This window comes from Leptonychotes weddellii, chromosome 9 (genome assembly GCF_054177405.1).
Source record: "Leptonychotes weddellii isolate Sample4059 chromosome 9, ASM5417740v2, whole genome shotgun sequence".
NCBI lineage: Eukaryota > Metazoa > Chordata > Mammalia > Carnivora > Phocidae > Leptonychotes > Leptonychotes weddellii.
Window position 1 is genome coordinate 82,934,484 of NC_138377.1, and position 22,386 is coordinate 82,956,869.

Consider the following 22,386-nt stretch of genomic DNA (forward strand, 5'->3'; position numbering starts at 1 on the left):
TCCTAGTATTTCAAAGCTGTGAACATTATTCTTTCATATAAAACAAAAAAATTCTGGGGGCGCCTGGTTGGCTCAGGCATTAATAGGCTGCCTTCAGCTCAGGTCATGATCCCAGGGTCCTGGGATCAAGCCCCACATCGGGCTCTCTGCTCGGCAGGGAGCCTGCTTCTCCCCTCCCACTCTCCCTGCTTGTGTTCCCTCTCTCGCGGTCTCTCTCACTCTGTCGAATAAATAAATAAAATCTTCAAAAAAAAAAAAACAAAAAACAAAAAAATTCTGTATTTTACCACTTCTAAAAATAAGTTCTTATCTATTTATTTTTAATTGTTAGAATTTTTTTTTTTTAATTCTGTTAGAATTTTTATTAGCTGAACTTTATTTATTTTTTTTTAAAGTAACCTCTACCCCCAACATGGGGCTCGAACTCATGACCTGGAGATCAAGAGTCACATGTTCTACCGACTGAGCCAGCCACGTGCCACGTTACCATATTCTCTTGGTATAAAGAAAAAGAGTGTATGATTTCACTTACATGTGGAATCTAAAAACAGTAAACTCATAGAAATGGCAGAATGTGGTTGCCCGGGGCTGTGGGATGGGGGAAATAGGGAGATACTGGTCAGAAGGCACAAACTTTCAATTATATGATGAATAAGTTCCAGGGATCTAATGTACAGTAAGTTAACAATATTGAATTGTATACTTGACAGTTGCTATGAGAGTAAAGCTTTAATGTTTTCACTATAACAACAAAACGGTAATTATGTGAGGTAAGGGATGTGTTAACTAACCTTACTGGTAAGCATTTCACAACATGTATGGGTATCAAATCATCACAGTGTACACCTTAAACTTACACAATGTTATGTCAATAGTATCTCAATAAAGCTGGAAAAAACTATCCTTTTGCAATTTGATTTGAGAAAATAATCCATATATAACTATAGCCAAAACCTATACATATAAACATACATGTACATACGGACATGTGTTTATTAACCAAACAGCAGATACCAGTATGTTCAAGGTATTTATTAAAGGAAAAACATGACTTGGCACCTGATTCAATTAACAGTTCTCTTCATCTTTCCCTGTTCCCTGTGTGGTAAATCATTTAAATGTACTTTAACCAAAGATGGAGTCCTTTTTTTTACAAAGGGGTTAGAAAAGAAAACCTAAGGAACGAACAAGCAGCATTATCACAACTCAGACCTCATTATTAAGCAATAATGGTTTCTACCTCACAAAGAATTGGTAAGATTTTGAAAAAATGTTTTCGGTAATATGAACTATTAAAATTACCATGCATAAATTGTATTAGAGTAACTCTGTAAAATATATTATGTAAAGGAGATAATAAGCTCTGCTTTTATAAGCAACCATTTCATCCAAACAAAAAATATTTATAGTCTTTGCATGGAAATCATCTTTAAAACAGGTTAAAGTTAAAAAAAAAAAAAATATGGGCAGAAGGGTATATACCAGCTTCTGGATAGTCGCTGCTTTCGAAAAGAAGGGGGGAAGGATATATATACACACATTTGGTAGGTTTCAACTATATCTACAACATTTTCTTTCTTACAAAGATAAAACTGAAGTAAATATGGCAAAATATTAACATACTAAATCTGGGTGGTGGGTGCACGGGTTCTGCTCTATTACTATCTGTACTTTCTACATGCTTCAAACAGTTTAAAGTGATGAGCTGTTCATTCTTATCATACATATTTATACAATAACCAGTATAAAATATTGGAAAAATTATATACGTCTCTCTGTATATTTATATCTGGTAAGGTACAGAGTTATATATAAACAGACACCCATTTCATAATTGCAATCGCAATGAGTTCATAGGGTTTAAGCATTTGAAGATTACACATGAGAACTTACCCCCTTCTGTAATCGTTTCCTTAAGAAATCTGAACCTCCAGGCTTTTGTCCCAGATGAGGATACCTTGCTTTTAATTTTGCTTCTTCAGCTTTCTCTGGACTAGTCACTTTATCTTCCATTTCCTGAAATAATTTAAAATAAATTACTTGTCTATTCCAATTCACTTTTATTTAAAATAATTAGCCTTTTAATATCTGGATCCTGACTTTAGTTGTCGAGTGCCAAATAATGCAGCATCTGACTAAGAAATCAAGCACAGAAGCTTTTAAAACATCTCTGTCTTGTTTTTCAAATGATCCATGTGATAGCTCTATTATAGCTGTGATGCATGTGTACACCCCACACACTGGATAAAAATATCAAGATAACTCAGCTCTGAAATCTTGCTTGCCATTACCTTCCAGTCATGTATAATACATTTATAGTTAGTCACCTTCCATGGAACTCATCAGCTCTTTGCCTATATTTAGAGAACCATCGTCATACTGTTAAAATACAAAAAAAAGATCTGATCTCCTGTTAATGCAAATTCATGTATGATTGGAAGCTCTGAGATTCTTTAATAGGAATTAGCAACAGCTTATTTACCAGGAGGTTTTCCCTAACTCAATATAGAAGACCTTGGTTATTTTTATTTTATTTTTTTAAAAGAATTTATTTCTCTTAAGTTATCTCTACACCTAACATGGGGCTCAAGCTCACAACCCGGAGATCAAAAGTCCCACACTCCACCGACTGAGTCAGCCAGGCACTCAGCCTCGGTATTTTTAAAGAAAAACATCTTTGTCAACCTTCATATCAGTGTATATTATTCCCTAATTTCTCCCCATATTTAATGACAAATACTCCTCATGCCAAAGGTCCCATTCTGTAACGTATCAAAATGTGTTTTCTGACCAAATGACTGTCAATATTTTAAGACTATTAACTTTTTTCTTTTAAAAGATTTTATTTATTTGAGAGAGCAAGCAGGAGCCGGGAGGGGGGCAGAGGGACAAGCAGACTCCCCGCTGAGCACAGAGCTTGACATGGGGCTCAATGCTAGGACCCTGAGATCATGACCTGAGCCAAAGTCAGACGCTTAACCAACTGAGCCACCCAGATGCCTTTTTTTTTTTAAGTAAGCTCTACAACCAACGTGGGGCTTAAACTCATGACCCCAAGATCAAGAGTTGCAGGTTCTTCCGACTGAACCAGCCAGGTGCCCCAGGCCTACTCACTTTTTTTTTTTTTTTTTGAAAAACATATAAATTTACTTAATACAAATTTTATGTCATACAGGAGGCTTCATAAGGATGAAGACCAAAGATGGTTAAACCTGATTTTTATTCTAAGTTTAATCAAAAGTAGAGAGAAAATGAAAAAAATACGATAGGACAAAAAGGCATATGAGATGGAAGTGGTAAATAGAGGAAAACAGCAAGGCCTATTTCTTCAGTCTTCTCAGTGTCCCTCTATCTCCGATTATAGGGAAGGCACCTCTCATTTGAGGATCTAATGACCTGCTTCAGGGGAAGATCAAAAAGTCCTTCCTGCACATACCATTTCTCAAATTCCTTCAGCTTATAATATCCAATATCCCAAGGTGCCATATTTGGGGGCAGCATGTCCTAAACCCCGTCATTCCCCCATGTGAAACTTTCCCAAGAAGTTTCACGGTCCAAAAACTGAGTTGGTAGATTATCCCATAACCCACTGAATCAGTCTCAGTCCTGGGAATAGGTCAGTCCTTTCAAATAGTTATGTCTCATTTCAGGACATGGTGGTATACCCCCTACATTAGGTGTCTATACAGTATGATTGCTCATACCACTGACATCTAAGAAGGGACATTTTTCTTGCATTGACTTTTTTCAGTTTTCCCAAGATCCCATCTACAGACTCTGGAGTGATTGCAGAGTCCTAGCCATCCCTTCATGGTCAACAGAAACTATTTGTCAAGTTGAAAGAGGGCCTGTCTCTTCCCCCTTATTCTTTCTCCTCTTCTCAACTCTTCATTCCCCCTTTCATGTGTATATGGTCCCCGCCTGCAGGTTAGGGCAGCAGGGCCGAGAGGCAGAGTCCACTCAAGCCTACTCACTTTTAACACCAGTTTTGATTTTGTCTACTTTCTGCCCAAGAGCCATATTTTATAGGGGAGCAGTGTTTATCACTTTATGGTAAGTACTGAAGAATGAATGAATCAAGAAAAACAAAGTTTCCCTGATAGGCAATGCTGAAGTGCACCTTCCAGCTAATGGACTCATTTCTGCATACCAGCTAGGCAAAATCACATACCTCTGCATATCTAAATTCTTCCAAGTTATTTAGGGATGTCAAAAATAAATGAATATCCATAATTGCCAAGGCTTCTGTTCCTGTACAGCAAGCAAATCATTTATGCCCAAAACGACTTAGGATTTTTGCATGCATTTTCCTCAAAGTTATATTCATACATGCTTTATAATCAGCTCTGTTCAGCTTATACATCGTCAATATCTCCTTCATCTTGACCAGCTTCCTCATGTGTTAGTACATCTCATTTTTAGTCTTGGAGTATTTTGAGATTAAAGCTGCTGCTGCTGTCAAATACACTTTTTCTATGGGGCTTCCTTTATATGTATGCTCCCTTCTGCTTTAAGTGCTCTACCTTCCTTTTATGCTACAGTTCCATGCATCTATTTAGATTTTCAGTCTCTTTAAGTGGTCACATCACTCACTTGATATACACAAAATTCAACTAGGTATGCTCTGCCAGAGATAGAGACTCTAAATAGTATCAGTGATTCTGCCAGTCATTCCATTCAAGAAGAGTATGCCCCAGAGAGAGCTCAAGTGTGAGGTGTGTGATGCAAACCTGCTATTCCCATGATGACCTCAATCCTGGGTCTCTTTCAGAATTTAAGTGTATCAATGTTTTGTTTATCATTCTAGTATTAAAAAACTCAGCCCCTACAAGTCTACCACCTCAGCTGTCAATCACCTGAAGAATCAGCCCAGATACCTGTTCAACCATTAGATTAAAAAAGTGACTATTCTTCCTATTAAGAATTGATGGGGCTGTCTCCACTATGATTATGACTTCATTGGGGTTTTTCAAGAGTGATTTTAGTTATATGCGATTCCTGCCTTACTAACTTTAGAATCTAACCCCTACGTAATATGTAAGGTAGAACTATACTGTATTCGGGCGCCTGGGTGGCTCAGTCAGTTAAGCGACTGCCTTCGGCTCAGGTCATGATCCTGGAGTCCCAGGATCGAGTCCCATGTCGGGCTCCCCGCTCGGTGGGGAGTCTGCTTCTCCCTCTGACCCCTTCCCCTCTCATGCTCTCTCTCACTCTCTCTCTCCAATAAATAAATAAAATCTTTAAAAAAAAAAAAAAGGACTATACTGTATTCATCACAAAAGCTAAAGAAATAATATAAATTTAAGGTTACTAGTTTAGTGCAGGAAGGCAGGCTGCAGTTTCTCTTCAGTGGCTCAGCTTTCACTGTAGTTATCTGCTGTAGGTCCAGCTGTATTGACAGTGGTGCTACTTTGGGGAACTGGGAGAAGGAACCTATTCTTGGGTCCCCCTATACAGTTGTTTTATAAATTGGTTAACATTAAATTTGGATGTTAGCTGAAAAGGACTGTAACTTGATTACAGCCTTTGAGTCCTCCCACATTCAAATTAAAGGGTGTTAGCAGAGTCCTACATTTCCACTAAAACCATCCAGCTTTCTTGGGCATGGGAAATAAAGGCTCTCCACTTCCTTTGTTTGAGTTGACTTACCAGTTCTCTATTTGTAAGAGAAATTCCTTAAAGTTTCTGGTATAGGGTAGCAACTTTCCATAATTTCCAGTGTTTCTGCAGGTTTCCCTCATTTAAGAGAGGGGAAGAAAGTTGTACACAATATACCACTGTACCTGGCATTCCCTTATTTTCTAAATAAGGAATATATTCACGTATGTTTACATATAATATTAAGCATGTTCAATTAAATCAAAATAGTTTACTATAAAAAATGTTTTGGGCAACAGCATCTACAGAAGAAAATATCATTTAGATTTAGAATGGATTTATAATATGTCCCAGAAAAACAAATTAATCCTTGAACTTTCTTGCCAAATACGCAGCACAAGAGCAAATGTCTGCTAGCCCCAACTTTGTAGCTGGATTCAGAATTTCAGCTGCGTTTAACACCAAAAGGGGGAAAAATATGACCAAAGCTACACTTTTAAAACACAGTACATACCATCAAGACACCTAGGATACTTTTCATGGATCATACAGAAACATTCTTAACTTTTTGCAAATGTACAGTTATAAGACCTTACTGATAAGGAAGTTGAAATGCTTGGAACTTGTAGAGTGAAGTATAAATAACATGTCAGGTGGCAGAGTGTGTCCATTGGCATTCAGCCCACACTTACCCTTCTTTAAAACACTCCCCTAAATCACTATAGTTAGAAGCCTGAAGCTACACTTCCCAGACTGAATTCTTATTAGGTTCTGCCCATGACACCTACAACCGATTCAAAGAAATGGGAGAAAGAATCCACTCTCCTGGTGAGGAGCCACCAACAATGTGAAGATAAGCAGTAGCCCAGGAGCTCCTGCAGAGGGGCATCAAGCAGATAATCAGGGGCTACTGCAGCTGCCACATGACAGTATGCACAGAGGATGCTGAGCTCAGAATAGTGCTCACTTGTGCACAATCAACAGCTTTCTGCAATTCCTCACCTCCAGAAACAATATCATCTTCCCCCCTTTATTCCTTCACCCTTCTTCTAATAATCTGAATTCTAATTCCCTAAATCATGTCCCTTTCTGTGTAAAATACCCAAAGTGGTTTCTACTCTCCAGACAGGACACTAGTTGATAAAATCAGGTAAAATAAGCAATTCATCCCTTTGGTTATGTTAAAAAAAGCAAAAGGGCACACAGAACTTGGTGTGATTCCATGTTTCTGGACATCCTTTAAAGTAATTCCTAAACATTTATTTCAGCTAGAATGAAAATAAATCTTGAAAAAGCCCTGAGATTTAGGAAGCAATAGCAAAGAAATTGGCATACATTAATGTATACTGACAAGTCACTTCAATAATTTTCCCAACTTCGCTGAGATACAACTGACACATTAGCTTTTCAAATTTTAATGTCTTAATATATGAGGTTAAAAACAAAACAAGGGCGCCTGGGTGGCTCAGTTGGTTAAGCGACTGCCTTCGGCTCAGGTCATGATCCTGGAGTCCCGGGATCGAGTCCCGCATCGGGCTCCCTGCTCAGCGGGGGGTCTGCTTCTCCCTCTGACCCTCCCGACCCTCCCCACTCTCATGCTCTCTGTCTCTCATTCTCTCTCTCGCAAATTAAAAAAAAATAAATAATAAAAAAAATAAAAACAAAACAAAAGGGGAGCCTAGCTGGCTCAGCTGGTACAGCATGTGACTCCTGATCTCAGGGTTATGGGTTTAAGCCCCATGCTGGGTGTAGAGATTGCTTAAAAATAAAATCTTAAAAAAAAAAAAAAGCCTCAAAATATTTAAAGCAAAAATTGACAGAATTATAGTAACAACTGACAAGTCAATCAGCATAGGAGATTTCAACACAGCTTCCTCAGTAACTGATAGGTGAAAAAGAAAAAGTAGTCAAGATACCAGATTTTATTTCTGTACCCAATAGCTAGGAAATATGTATTCTTCTCAAGCACAAATGGAAAAATTGATGAAATACTAGGCTATAAAGCAAGTCAACCATTTTCATCCAGATCACCATCTATGACTATAATTCATAAGATTAAAAGTCAATAGGGGCTCCTGGGTGGCTCAGATGGTTAAGTGTCTGCCTTCGGCTAAGGTCATGATCCCAGGGTCCTGGGATCGAGCCCCATGTCTGGCTCCTGGCTCAGCAAGGTGCCTGCTTCTCCCTCTGCCTCTCCCCCTGCTCATGCTCTCTCTCTGTCTCAAATGAATAAATAAAATCTTAAAAAAAAAAAGACAATAATAAAAATATTTATATATCCCTACTATTTGGAAATTAAAATACATTACTATAATAGCTTAACTCATTAAAACTGCAATGTGTATGAACTTAAAAAACTACATTACTGAAATAATTAATGGTTAAAAAAAATAATGGGAATAAAAAAACACATGGAACTCACTGATAATAAAAATTCTATACTAACCAAACTTGTAGGATACAACAAAGGTCCCCCAAAGGGCTTATATTTAAAGAAGAAAACGATGGGGCACCTGGGTGGCTCAGTCTTTAAGCGTCTGCCTTTGGCTGGGGTCATGATCCCAGGGTCCTGGGATGGAGCCCCACATTCAGGCTCCCTGCTCAGCGGGGAGCCTGCTTCTCCCTCGCCCACTCCCCCTGCTTGTGTTCCCTCTCTCGCGGTCTCTCTGTCAAAAAAATAAAATCTTTAAAAAAAAAAAAAGAAAAGAAGAAAATGAAAACTCAATGAGCTATGTATCCAACTTTAGTAAACAAAGAAGGGAACCCGAACAGAATAGGAGAAAATAAAAAGAAATTAATGAAATAAACAGATACAATAGAAAGGACCAACAAAATAGGGAAATGATAAGCTTAACCAGGAAGTATTTTTAAAAATTCAAATCTGTTTTCAAAATTTAATCCTCCAAGAAACTTTTATGTTATACAGCAATTCTACTACTTTGTAGAATAGATGCTAGAATGTGAGTGGATTCACTCACCTAAGTGGTTCCTATGCTGATAACACCTTTGGTGGGGAGAAGTGTAGAAGGGCCATTAGAATTTTGGAACATTTACTCTGGCTACAAATTGGGAAACCAGAAACCCAGGATTACCATGACAAAGATATATGCTTATCATGTACAAAACAAAAAAAAAAACTAAAAACAATATTTTAAATGAGGGTTATCCTCAACAAGTACATAAATTTATCTTCATTGTATACTCTACACCTAGCACACAGCCTAATATTGTTAGGCACTTGTTTTGTGAACTAGTCTATTGAAATACATTAGATATCCTTTTTGTAAGTAGGTGGGGCATAAAGAATAAAAACATTCAGAAAAAAGATCATTCAAAAAATTAGGGATTATGTAGTCTGTCATGGACTGCTAATAAATCTGAATGATTTATACCACTTTTCAGACTTCAGCAGAGAAGTTACACAGCAACATCAGCAATAAAAATCTGATCACTCTAAGCAAATTCTCCTCTACCTGCTCAGCAATATGTTCACTGATGCACTGACTGATGAATAAATAGAAAAGATTAATGAAAGCCAACAAATCCTTTGGGATATTGCCAGGAAAGTATCAGTACTGTTATCAACCTCTAGGGAAAAGTACTATGGTCCAATTAAATCCTTGCTACTTGCACAGTGGCTGGCATTTAACAGGTGTTCAATAAAAGCCTACTGAATGAACACAATGTACTCCAACTGTCTCAATAAGGCTAAGAAACTTCTAAACACCTGACAGTTTCACCATCAGTTCATCTTTGAAATATTTCATGTTATAGTAGCACAGGTTCAGGAATAAAAGCCTAACAAACAACAGAGGCAAGCCTCAAACACTGTTGTATAGTGTTGCTAAGCTAGCAAAGAGAAACGTTTTAAAACTTTTCTGAGGTTTATCTCTAGATTGATAATAATCAATGGTTGCACACAAAGCAGACCAGCAGGTTGTTGTTTAAAAATTAAAATTAAAAACACCCTTGAGCTTTTTAGTTACCAAAGGCAGTGTTAAGATAGCCCCAGAAAATGCCACTATTAACGGCAATTCCTTAAAAACTAGGAAAACAGGAAAGCAATTTGTATCCACTCTTTAATGATGACAAATGGAAGTAATTTACACAATATTTCTCTTCCTTTTCTACTACTTGAAAAAGCACCAAGCATTATCTTTTTTTTTTTTTTTAAAGATTTTATTTATTGTAAGAGAGAGATCATGAGCAGGGGGAGCGGCAGGCAGAGGGAAAAGCAGGCTCCCCACTAAGCAAGGAGCCGGATGCGGGACTTGATCCAAGGGCCCTGGTATCATGACCTGAGCCAAAGGCAGGCGCTTAACCAACTGGGCCACCCAGGTGCCCCAACCAAGCATTATCTTTTATTTTTATTTTTTTTTTAAGACTTTATTTATTTATTTGAGACAGAGAGAATGAGAGACAGAGAGCATGAGAGGGAGGAGGGTCAGAGGGAGAAGCAGACTCCCCGCCGAGCAGGGAGCCCGATGCGGGACTGGATCCCGGGACTCCAGGATCATGACCTGAGCCGAAGGCAGTCGCCTAACCAACTGAGCCACCCAGGCGCCCCTCAAGCATTATCTTTTAAACTGACAAAAATATTTTAGTTGAGAGCCCTACTTGAGTTAGCTTCTTCTAAGACATCTTACTAATTTAACAATCTTGTAATAAAATCTCTAGAAAACCTGCTATTGAGATCTTTTTAAAAAAACTTAAAAACCCTAGTATATGTGAAAAATACATATATATGCATTCCTCTACTTTCATTCAGATTTCTTAAGTGGGTCTAATCAAAGGTTTTTATATGACTATAGTCTATCCCTCCCCTTTATAAACTGCAGTACAAGCATTGTCATCTGTATTGAAATAGTACTTCAGAAATGGTTTCAACTGAAAATTTCATTCAACCAATATTTTCTGAACAATGAAATGAATGGAATGAATCAGGTTAAGATAGATGCTATGGGAAAATAAATAAATAAAGGAGGGTCCCTGAGCTTAAGATGCTCACAATGAACATAGAATTATGTGTTTTAAGTCTCCACATGCCTCTTCTCACCCCTGGACAAGACCGTACACCAGTCTGACTAAACTTAGTGTTATTCAAAGTGGAATTCACAGATGACAGATCCAAGAGGTCTTTGCTAAATTTTTTTTAATGTTTTGTTTTCACTTCAGTGATAATCTAGAAGAAAAAAATATAACCACACACTAGCACATCTGAACTGCCGTCTCTAAGTGCTACATGAATTCCATCTCAGCTTTCATTTATGATGAGAGACTAAGCAGTACTCTGTCCAAGATAATGAGAAAAGAACAGAGCTGAATTTAAAATGTAATGATGTATTTTTGACCTTAGAGTTAAATAATCACACCGATTACTCTTTAAAAAGGAGAACTGAGTCATCATACAACCAGGGGGGGCATTAACTTGCCATACTCAAAGAGTTCCTACACTTTAACTTAACAATTGCTATCACATTCTCAATACATTGGAAATTTACTTTCAGCAAAATACCATGCCACAATGAATTAATAATTTACACTAATTTTGTTTGTATTTAATTGTTTTAATTAAAAAAAAATTAAAGTAATCTCCACGTCCAGTGTGGGGCTCAAACTCATGACCCTAGGATCAAAAGTTACATGCTCCACCAACTGAACCTTCCACGTGCCCGTTTTAATTTTAAAGGAGTATTAAAGAGATAGATGTTTATATATTTTCATGTTTGTACAGATTTAATTAATATCCCAATAAAAAACAGTGGTCTCTACGGTTTTCTTCTCTTACAAGGGGCACTCAAGAGAAACGGTGACTTAGCTTTTACTCCATGCAGGCTCATCTCTTTACCTTAATTTTTCAGAGGCAATAGGCTACCGTACCATAAAACTATAAAAGTATCTTAGCTGGGGGCGCCTGGGTGGCTCAGATGGTTAAGCGTCTGTTTTCGGCTCGGGTCATAATCCCAGGGTCCTGGGATCGAGCCCCACATTGGGCTCCTGGCTCAGCGGGAAGCCTGTTTCTCCCTCTCCCCCAGCTCATGCTCTCTCTCTCTCTGTATCTCTGTGTCTCAAATGAGTAAGTAAAATCTTAAAAAAAAAAAAAAGTATTTTAGCTGAATACTTTGACTTTAATTGAAAGGTCAACTGGGTACACAGAGAATAATCCAATTTTTTAGGTCATCTAACTATTCTTCCAAATAGAAGAAACAGGTGATTTGGCCCATAGGAACAGAGAAGTGACTCTGCACATTCTCCTCATGTTTAGGGATGGTATCCATGCTACGGGCACATAACATCTACAGCCAATCCCTAATTCAAGAAGGGACATTATATTACCCACACACTTTGGTATTAATGACAGTAGCCCTGAAAATCAAAGGACTTGAATTAACTTTTTAGTGTAGACATTCATGAAGAGAAAACATTCAAGACATGTTTAATACTGTTAGGGACAGAATATTAGGCGGTTCCAAGTAAAAGTATTTACACTGTAGAAATCAACACTTTACACTCTGGCAGCACACTAACAAATCTCATAAAAGAAAATTACATAGCACACTATTGTACATGAGAAGTCAAAACAGATTGATTTCCATGTTTAGGACAAGACAACACAGACAGTTTGTATTTTTTTTCTGGGTTCTTAAATCCCAAGCAATTACGAACACCACGATAAATATTTTTCAGTTAATAAATGACATTTCATGTTACAGTTAAGACTGTAATCTTTAAACTATATATATATGCATGCCCTGAAAGTCCATGTTTTTGTTAAGTGTAAAAAAATATCCAACATAATTTTCACTGGAATATTCCCGAAAATATCGTAACTTGGCCTATTATTTATGTTATTGCTTTCTTTTTAAAAAATACTCACAATATAACAAAACCATCCAACTGAAGAAAGGTTAACATGGTTAAGAACATATGGAGTGGGTTTGGAACACTAATACACTAAGCAAATTTCCAACCTGATTAGGAGCATGGGTAGAACATTAAGCAGAAGCCCTTACAAAGTCCAAGCATTAGGCCAAATCTATTTATGATAATGCCCTCTGATTTTTCAAGAAAAAGTGCCGGTAACTTTCCATCAACAATTTAATAAACAAGGTATCATGGGCCTTTGCAGGCCAGCCACAAGAACCTTGGAGGGTGGGGCAGCAGAAATAATAATGGTGGAAGGGGAAAAGAACTTAGCACAGATAAAAGAGAAAGCCTTAATATTCATAATTTGAATTATACTGATTTGTGGCATATTTTCCTTCAATATTACAAGTGAGTTTAAAAAATATTCCTGTTTCTACGAAAATCCAGACCAACTAAGTTGGTAAAAAAATTTTAAATTCCAAGCTTTTGATTTTCAGTCAAGTAAAACCATATGCAGATCGCAGTGGCTCACATTTCTGCGCAGAGACGGCGCTAAATATTGTAAGTTACCTACCTCATTTAAGCCTCACAACAACCGTATGAAGTATTATTATTCTTACTTTACAGATGAGGAAACTGAAAACTAAGGAGCTGAGCAACTGGTCAAGGTTACACGGCAAACAAAGACGAACTGAAATGCCAACCGAGGTCTAACTCACCGCGCGAACACGAACATGCGGACAATACCAGTAGTTGGAGAGTTAGTTCTCCAAGGGAGAAATAAAACTTCCTACGCGAAGTGAAGCTCACGGAAAAACTTAGGTTCCACGCACAGAAACTGCTCGTATGTACAGTCGAGTGTAAGGAAAAACGCGACACACCAAGGCAAGCCTCGGCGAAGACGTGGACAACGTTCAGACGCCCACCACGTTGGCGCTAGGCACCAGAGTTCCAGCGGGCAGCAGACGTGGGAGAGAGCTCGGCCGGGAGGGCCGAGGCGCACTGGCTCCTCCCGCTCTCTGCACCAGGCGCCCCGGAGCCGACTCCGGGCGCGCCTCTCCGCACGCGGCTGGAGCAGGCCGCCCGGCAGGCCCGGCAGCCTCTCCTCTGGGCCTTCCGAACCCCGGGGCCGCTCCCCGTGCACACTCACCTTCTGCTCCTCCGCGGAGGCTGCCTCAGGGACTTCCGCGGACATACTGCTCCCTCTGAAACGAAACGCCGGGAGAAGATGCGATTACCGGGTGGCCGAGGCCGCCCGGCCGCCGCACCGCCTCAGGCCCGCCCGCCCCCGCTCTCCAAGCGCCCGCTCGGGCCGCCTCCGCCCGCGAAAATGGCCGCCGCCTTATGACGACACGGAGCCTCGCCGCGCTCGGCAGCCGGCTACTGCGGCCCGCCGCGGCCCGGCCGCCCCTCCCGCACCGCGCCCCTACCTACCTTACCCTGCTTCTCTGGCTCTGCGACGCCAAAGCACTTCCTTTCTTCCTTCAAAGGTCGCGGTTCGCGCCTCACCTCACATCCGTCTGCCAGATGCTTCCTGGGAATTGTAGTTTATAAGTGGAGCCTCCTCTCCCCGCCGTTTCCTGCCTGTTCCAGGAGCTTTACTCTTTGTACTTTCCCGGACTCGCCTGGTCCGGTTCTCTTACTCGCTCCCCGCAGTGTAGCCATGCATATTTTCTTTGGGGCGCTCCAAAGCTCTGTGCTGCTTCCTTCCACAAGTCTCTCCCCGCTCCGTTTTGCCTACTTAACCGTATTCATTCACATCTCCCATTCTGCGTCATCGCCTCAGGCTTTTCTCGAGCCCCTACCCTAGGTCAGGTCACATCTCTCTATAGCTCCCCAGCAACACACACTGTATCATTAAACATTAATTGTTCTGATTACTCTATTAATGTCACCTTTCCAGCTCAGATAAGCCACATCAGGGCAGGGACCCCGTCCATATTTGCTCATATTTCATTCCCAGAGCCCAGCATGTCCTAGATGTTCAATAAATATCTGACGAAGGAATTAAAATTCCATTCATTTGCTTACTCCCGGGGGTTCACTCCTACAAATTTTACTGAATGAAACCCCTGGCACCAAACTCATCCAATGACTTTCTTAATTACCATATCTGTTGACTTTACATTTAATCCTCATTCTAATTGACATCTGAATAGCTACTGGCAATGAAGTGTCTCTCAAGAAACTTGGAAATAAGATTGCCCTCTAAGAGTTAAACTAGTAAACAGCAACAGATAATGAATGCAATTCTGGGGGAATCTGGAAACCATCAAAACATTCAACCAGAGTTTCCTTGGAAGAATCTCAGACGGGAAGAATTGCATTGGTATTGCAACTTGAAAAACAAAGTGTTAAACTGCACTCCTTTCAGAGAAAAGAAGGAAGAGGTTTGTCAGGCAAGCAAGCACTTAGAATACAAGAGTTAAAGAGGCCAACTCTTTGAGGAAGATACCCGTTGAGAGTGCTTTAAGCTGGGCCAGCTGAGAAACATAAGATCAACTATTTGTTCTCATTCCATAATCACGAAGTAACTTACTGAAAATTTGCCATCCCTTCATACAGAACTATAGGGAGAGAGGAGACTGCACTAGTTAGGCTAACTGAAGCTCTAACAGTTGTACTTCTATTAATAAATTGGTATTCTAGGGGCGCCTGGGTGGCTCAGTCGTTAAGCATCTGCCTTCAGTTCAGGTCATGATCCCAGGGTCCTGGGATCGAGCCCCGCATCGGGCTCCCTGCTCCGCAGGAAGCCTGCTTCTGCTTCTCCCTCTCCCACTCCCCCTGCTTGTGTTCCCTCTCTCGCTGTGTCTCTCTCTGTCAAATAAATAAAATCTTTAAAAATAAATAAATAAATAAATAAATAAATAAATTGGCATTCTGGTATAAATCTTGTATCAATGTATTTGTGAGCTTGAGTTAAAATCTGAGACCACATATATAAAAAAATCAGTATATGTGATCTTGGATAAAGAGATTCTGTTCCTGATAGTGACACTCACATGAAGGCAAGTTTGAATTTCTGGGAGGCTGACTTTGGTCAATGGGGAATTTACAAAGGTCAGTGCCACGTTGTGGGGAACTGAGAAGCCATCCTTCCACAGGTAACAGTCCTCTGCATCATTAACCATGTACCTTAATGTTTAAAATTGCATGCTGACCACCAACATCCTGTTTTTCAAAACTTATTTCTCTTGACCTCTAGGATACTACTCTATTATTCTCTCCTACTTCTCTGGCCATTCCTTCTTAATCTCCTTTGTTGAGTCTTTACCTTCTTCTTAATGGGAAGATTCTAACAATTCTGTCCTTGGATCCCCTTCTTTTTCAAGTTTTACACTCTCTAGATCACTTCCACCTCATAGCTTCAAGTGCCATCTATATATTCAGATCAGTGATCAATAGAAATTTCTATGATGATGGAAATATTCTGTATCTCTGCCATCCAATACAGTTGTCACTAGTCAGGAGCACCTGGGTGGCTCAGTCGTTGAGCCTCCAACTCTTGATCTCAGCTCACTCAGGTCTTGATCTCAGGGTCGTTGAGTTCAAGCCGTGTTGGGCTCCATGCTGGTCATGGAGCCTACATTAAAAACAAAAACAAAAACAAAAAACAAGTAACAGGAACACCTGGGTGGCTCAGGCGGTTAAAGTGACCAACTCTTTTTTTTTTTTTTAAAGATTTTATTTATTTACTTGAGAGAGAGCACGAGCAGGGTGAGGGGCGGAGGGGGAAGCCGACTTCCCGCTGAGCAGGGAGCCCAACACTGGGCTCTATGTTGGGCCTCAATCCCTGGACTCCATCCCGGGACTCTGGGATCATGACCTGAGCTGAAGGCAAACGCTTAATTGACTGAGCCACCCAGGTGCCCTAAAGTGTCTGATTCTTGATTTCTGCTCAGGTCAAGATGCCTGCTTGATTCTCTCTCTCCCTCTGCCCTCCCCACCCTAAAAAATACAAAAAACAAAAAAGAATTGCCTCTAATTTGACTCTCAAGCTTTTGAGATGTGACTAGTGCAACTGAGAAACTGAATTTTAAATTTTATCTAATTTTAATTAAATTAGCCACAGGGATTAGAATCACTGAGAAACCCTATTAACAGAGATCCTCATTAGGTATGGGGCAAGGTTCAAGTATTTATGTTTAACCAAAGCTCCCCCTGGTGATTCTGATCCACACATGCACAAGATTTTTCAGGCTTGGAACTTGGTAGGTGTAAAAAAAAAGATCAGTGGTCTTTTAGAGGTGTAGGTGCCCTAGCTCAAGAGTTTGTAGGAGCAAAGGAGATAATGTCCCACCCCATCTATTCATCAAGCAGCTGAGAGAGGAAATCCACCTGCATCATTGCTGATATTGTGGCAAGTATCAAGAACAGAATTCATTTTTTCCCCTGGGGTGGCTTTTCGCATTGTATTGTCCACAGGGGAGGGGGCCTCCTCCATGTCACCGGAGGTGCTCACAGTTTCTTCAGCCATTCCAAACCGGAGAAGTGGGCATGTCGGGCATGTCCCCATCATCTCGGAGGGGCACTGGATAGTTGTAGGGTGTGGCCTGGTTGATCATGGTGGTGTATTTGGTGAAGGGGCTGAGGGTGGGCAGAATTGTAGTGTGGCCCCCAATGGTGAAGGACAAGATCAGCACTGGCTCCTTAGCCCAAGCATTCTTGAGGAAGGCTGAGTCTCCTGGCCGTCTTGGTTGCAGGGGCAGCGGCACCAGCTCATTCTTTTAAAAGATTTTATTTTTAAGTAATCTCTAAACCCAATGTGGGGCTCAAACAACCCCAATATCAGGAGTTGCACACTCCACCAACTGAGCCAGCCAGGCACCCCAAGAACAGAATACATTTATGAAAGGAAGATATAGGAAGAGCCTGAAAGATCAACTCAGGAAACCAAGTGAGATATGGAATGCCCAAAACCCTGAATATAAATGGTGACTTTGTGAGCTAAGCCTAGGGAACAAACATTACCTGAATAAGGTCAGTTAACTGTAAAAGAGAGAGCAGTTTCAAAAACTTCAGTGTTGGAAATGGAACCTAGAAATTGGAGGATGCCACTTCTCTAGGGACTTAGCGAGATGAGATCTTTATATGAACTGAAAGTACAAACAGGAAAATTTTGAATGAGTTAAAAAGAATGATGAACAGTGGGGTCTGGAAGAGACTCCACAAACTGTAAACCCTTAAAATTTCTTAAAATGAGGTGCCTGGGTGGCTCAGTTGGTTGGGCATGTGACTCTTGATTTTGGTTCAGGTTGTGATCTTGGGGTCGTGGGATTGAGCCCCACATCGGGCTCTGCACTGCTCACTTGGGCGTGGAAGCTGCTTGAGATTCTCTCTCTCCCTCTCCCTCTACTCCTCCAACCCCCCAACCCGCTCTCTCTCAAAATTAAAATCTTTTGAAATATTTACCACAATGTGTTTCTAAAATTTCCCTGAACTTTATTTGCATGCTTCCTGACAGTATACTAAGTTGAATGGCCTCTGAGTGGCTTTAGGACATTTCTTCCTAAAGGCTTTTATTTTTTTTTTCCCCAAGTCTTTTTTTTTATCCCTAATGATTAATAGGCATTGCCTTTTATGTCTCACTTATCACACACAACTTATAAACTTTATTGCCAAGAATATTGATGAAAGTATATTTTATGCTAGACCGTAATTACTAGTGGAAAAAGAATGAAAAAAGAGGCAAAATTCCAGTGTAGTAGAGTGGAAAAGACTTAAGCTTTAACTCAGATTTGAATCCTGAGTCTTCTGACAGTGAGACCTTGGGCAAGCTCTTCAAGCTTCCTTTTCTTTCATTATAGAATAGATCCATCTCTCCACGGTATGGCTTTAAGTATTAAATAACATGCAAATTGTTTACACTGTGTGGCACATTCATGTTAGGCATTCATGTGTTCTCTTCCTCCTCCCAGGGTCCAAGTTTAAAACACATATCTCACCAACTATACTTCCACAATAAAAAATTTTAGAAAGGACATCTTTCTCATAATGATCCATGATGGAGTAGCATGGGCTGATTCCAATGCATATATAATTTTAGGAATTGAAAAAGAATTCCTACTGTGATGAAAAGCCGTCTTCCCATCTAGACTGACACTGTATTCCTAGGTCTTGTAGACCGTAGGGAGTGTCAAATACTGAAATTTCAACAGTGACCACCTCTGTAAAGTGATAGCTCAAAGGATGAACAGAGAAAGGGACTTTCGTATTGACTTTACATCATTAAATAGTGTGAAAAAATCTGATAATGGACATGTATTGCATGAATCTTTTAAGTTTGAAAAAGAATCACTGCTTCATTCACAAAACTAATTAGCGAAGGGTGGGAATCCTTAGAATGAGGACTTGAAAGAGAAATGTTTTCCTTTCCTTCATTCTGGGAATGACGAAGACCTGGTGGGGGAAAATGGCAGGGGGGAATCTTTTTTTTTTTTAAGATTTTTATTTGAGAGAGAGCAGGAGTGTGGGGGTGGGGTGGGAAAGTAGGAGAGGAAGAGGGAGAAGCAGGCTCCCTGCTGAGCAGGGTGCCTGACATGGGGCTTGATCCCAGGACCCTGGGATCGCGACCTGTGAAGGCAGATGCTTAACCGACTGAGCCACCCAGGGGCCCCAAAAAGGAGTCTTCTTTTGGATGCCTTCTATTCAGTCCCCATTTCATCACTTACTCTCATCTGATAAGAAAATTTCCAAAGACTTTCTGCAAGTTGTTTGTGACCTGGAGTTTTTAAATTTTTTTTTAAAGATTTGTCTATCTTGTGGGGCACCTGGATGGCTTAGTCGGTTAAGCGTCTACCTTCAGCTCGGGTAATGATACCACAGTATCCCTCTCCCTCTATCCCTCCCCTCCTGCACACACACACACACACACTTTCTCTCTCAAATAAAATATTACAAAAAAAATTAAATACCCAGAAACATGGAAAGCCATGTACTAGAAATAATTCTAGAAAGGTTACAGTGAGGTATCCACATAAAAAGATACCTGCATACAACATACATCACTAATTTTTGGATTACTGGAGAGGTCAAAGAAACAACATTTAATTTTAAAAAAGGCATTTTGAGGGGCGCCTGGTTGGCTCATTCGTTAAGCATCTGCCTTCGGCTCGGGTCATGATCCCAGGGTCCTGGGTTCGAGCCCTGCATCGGGCTCCCTGCTCAGTGGGAAGCCTGCTTCTCCCTCTCCCACTCCCCCTGCTTGTTTCTCTCTCTCTCTCGCTGTGTCTCTCTCTGTCAAATAAATAAATAAAATCTTAAAAAAAAAAAAAGATACACATATTGGGATACTTATTCCAAGAATCAGATGACAGAATTTAAGCAGGCATATTATCAATACTCTCACCCCATTTTCTCAATCACACAGGCCCCAGAAAGTTTAGAGAATTCCTGGAGTCAGTCCTATCAGATACTATTAGAGCTAGGACTACAATCTCAATGTTCTGGGTCCTAATGGAATTAGGACTGAAAATTCCATGGCCTGAAAATTAAGAATAAATCTTCATAAATTTGTTCCATTGACAACTTTTTTTTTTAAGCTTTATGGAATATTAAGAGCCTTTTCTCTCTTAGCTGGTATTTTAAAGATTTGAGAGAGAGCGAACACATGTGTACAAGTGGGGGGAGGAGCAGAGGGAGAGAATCTTCAAGCTGAGCACGGAGCCTGATGAGGGGCTCAATTTCACCACCCATGAGATCCTGACCTAAGCCACATGAAATCATGAACTGAGCCAAAACCAAGAGTCAGATGCTTAACCGACTGAACCACCCAGGTGCCCCATTCATATTTTAAAAGAAATTTATAAGAGTCTTCTTGTTGGCCACCCCACAACCACATACTCATCACTCGTCTGATTTCCCTTGAATAGTCATCCATTAGCTGGGTTCCAAAATAAAGACTTTCCAGTCTCCCAAATTCCAGAGCACTCACCTGGTCCTTGACTCCCAGGTCTCCTGGTGTGGCCTACTTGAGTGGTACGTATTCTCTAACCTGCACCTGCAAATTTGTACCAGCATGCCCAGATCTGTGCCTTATTATCTGATCTGCTGTTGTCCACTGTCCCTGCACAAACATCTAAAACCACTCTTCTAAGGGGGATGGATGGAGGGCTTTTGATGCATTCAGTCAAGTTCCCTTCCTTAAGGGCTTTCCTACCTGCCAAATGCCTTCTTTCCATTGTGACCCTGAGCAAGAAAGTGATAAATTTTTGGGCGCCTGGGTGGCTCAGCTGGTTAAGTGTCTGCCTTTGGCTCAGGTCATGATCTCTGGGTCCTGGGACCAAGCATTGGGCTCTTTGCTCAGCAGGGAGTCTGCCTCTCTCTCTCCCTCTCACCCTCCTCCCTGCTTGTTCTCTCCCTCCCAAATAAATAAATAAATACTCTTTAAAAAAAAAAAGTGATAAATTTCTTTGGGGAAGAGGCTCAAGACATCTTCCCTCTCTTCTTGTCTGCTGTGAAGCTAGAATGGAAACTGTCTGATGGCTACCAGAAATCAATCACATGAATGTCTCATCTAAAAATAAAAGCCAAATACACATTTCTTTGTTTTTTTGCATATATTTACAATATAAATACTAATTTGTTTTCAAAGTACATATTCTTTTTAACAATTTGCAAAAGTTATCTAGCATGGGACAGCAATTTAATGTAAAGCCTCTGTAGTAGTAATTAAGGAAAAATAGAACTGTTTTGGGGATAAGGAGTTCTAAAAGGAGTATGAATGGGCATAATGATATGAACTTGCAAAGGGAATGTGAAGCAGCTTAGTCCACATTGCACTGCCAAAACAGCATGTTAAAGGACTAGGATGTGAAACAGCAACCTGGATGGGGTAAAAACTAGAGCTGGGAGATATAAAAAGTACACATGCTTGCATAGTGCGTTTATCTTAAAGAAGCTCCACATTTCATTCTCATTTTCAATAAATTAAATGAATAGTACTTAAAACACATCACACAAAATTAAAGACTTGTGCATATATTTTGGATTTCAACATTAATGTCAAAAATACATAGTATGATTTTACATAGGATTTGTGCTACATTAGAACACTAGAGACAAACATCACTTGAGTATTAAGGAAAACATTAAATATTAAATAACTGAGAAATAAAATGTGTAAACACTAATCTAACTGGGGGGGAGGGAGGGAGGGGATTTGCTATTGCAACACGTCCAATGAAGTGGTTTCAACAGTACAAAAAGGATTATTAGGACATGAGTGTTTCCAGTCTACTTGGAATATGTGGATCTCATTCCAGGAATCCTTTAATAAAAACTGGTCCAGGATAACAGGAGAGGATCCACTCTCCTGGTTGTTAATTGGTACACTCCATTCTACGCTAATTTTTACTTTCAAACTTGGGTACTGAGCAAATACTTTAAATAGTCACTCCTTATCAACATCTTGGTGAAAACTGAGGGTTTGTTGGCGATTCAGTGTAAGATTTGAGTTCATATGCAGCACCGCTATCAACTTCCATTGACTTTCTTGAGAACAGGAGCCGTACATCTCTATGGAGGTAGATCTTTCCAGATTTAGAGCTCTGGAACCTATACAAACAAGCAAACAGAAAGATGCAACATTTCAGGGACTGAGTCTTTAAAACAAACAAACTTGAATAATTTAATTTTGAAAGCAGGAAGAATTAGTCTTTTTTCTTTTCTTTTTTTTTAAAGATTTTATTTATTTATGTGACACAGAGAGACACAGTGAGAGAGGGAACACAAGCAGGGGGAGTGGGAGAGGGAGAAGCAGGCTTCCTGCCGAGCAGGGAGCCTGATGCGGGGCTTGATCCCAGGAACCTGGGACCATGACCTGAGCCGAAGGCAGTCGCTTAACCAACTGAGCCACCCAGGCGCCCCAGGAAGAATTAGTCTTGCTACAATATTAAGAGTGACTCGTCAACAAGATATTTA

The 22,386-nt window shown here is 40.2% G+C and overlaps 2 protein-coding genes and 1 non-coding gene across 8 annotated transcripts in view; 1 reads left to right on the top strand and 2 right to left on the bottom strand.

Moving 5' to 3' along the window:
* The window catches only part of ARPP19 (cAMP regulated phosphoprotein 19), a 19,833-nt gene extending 5,845 nt beyond the window's left edge, over positions 1-13,988 (bottom strand). Inside the window, exons 1-3 of one of the 2 annotated variants that reach the window (XM_006733315.3) lie at positions 13,900-13,988; positions 13,616-13,670; positions 1,894-2,016 (exon numbers count right to left, since the gene is read on the bottom strand). In XM_006733315.3, the coding sequence (XP_006733378.1) occupies positions 1,894-2,016; positions 13,616-13,660 (168 nt within the window). In that variant the 5' untranslated portion in view covers positions 13,661-13,670; positions 13,900-13,988. Of the gene's footprint in view, positions 1-1,893; positions 2,017-13,615; positions 13,798-13,899 lie in introns of those variants that run through there. The other variant, XM_081831100.1, reaches the window with a different exon arrangement.
* TRNAR-CCU (transfer RNA arginine (anticodon CCU)) lies at positions 7,275-7,347 on the top strand. The gene has a single exon. It is a non-coding gene; the product is annotated as a tRNA-Arg (tRNA).
* Positions 13,989-21,428: 7,440 nt separating the features above from the next.
* ATOSA (atos homolog A) overlaps positions 21,429-22,386 on the bottom strand; it is a 97,518-nt gene continuing 96,560 nt past the window's right edge. For all 5 annotated transcript variants that reach the window (XM_081831093.1, XM_031028147.2, XM_006733316.3 and 2 more), the window contains one exon: positions 21,429-22,020. In XM_081831093.1, coding sequence (XP_081687219.1) covers positions 21,867-22,020 — 154 coding nt within the window. In that variant the 3' untranslated portion in view covers positions 21,429-21,866. The remainder of the gene's footprint in view (positions 22,021-22,386) is intronic.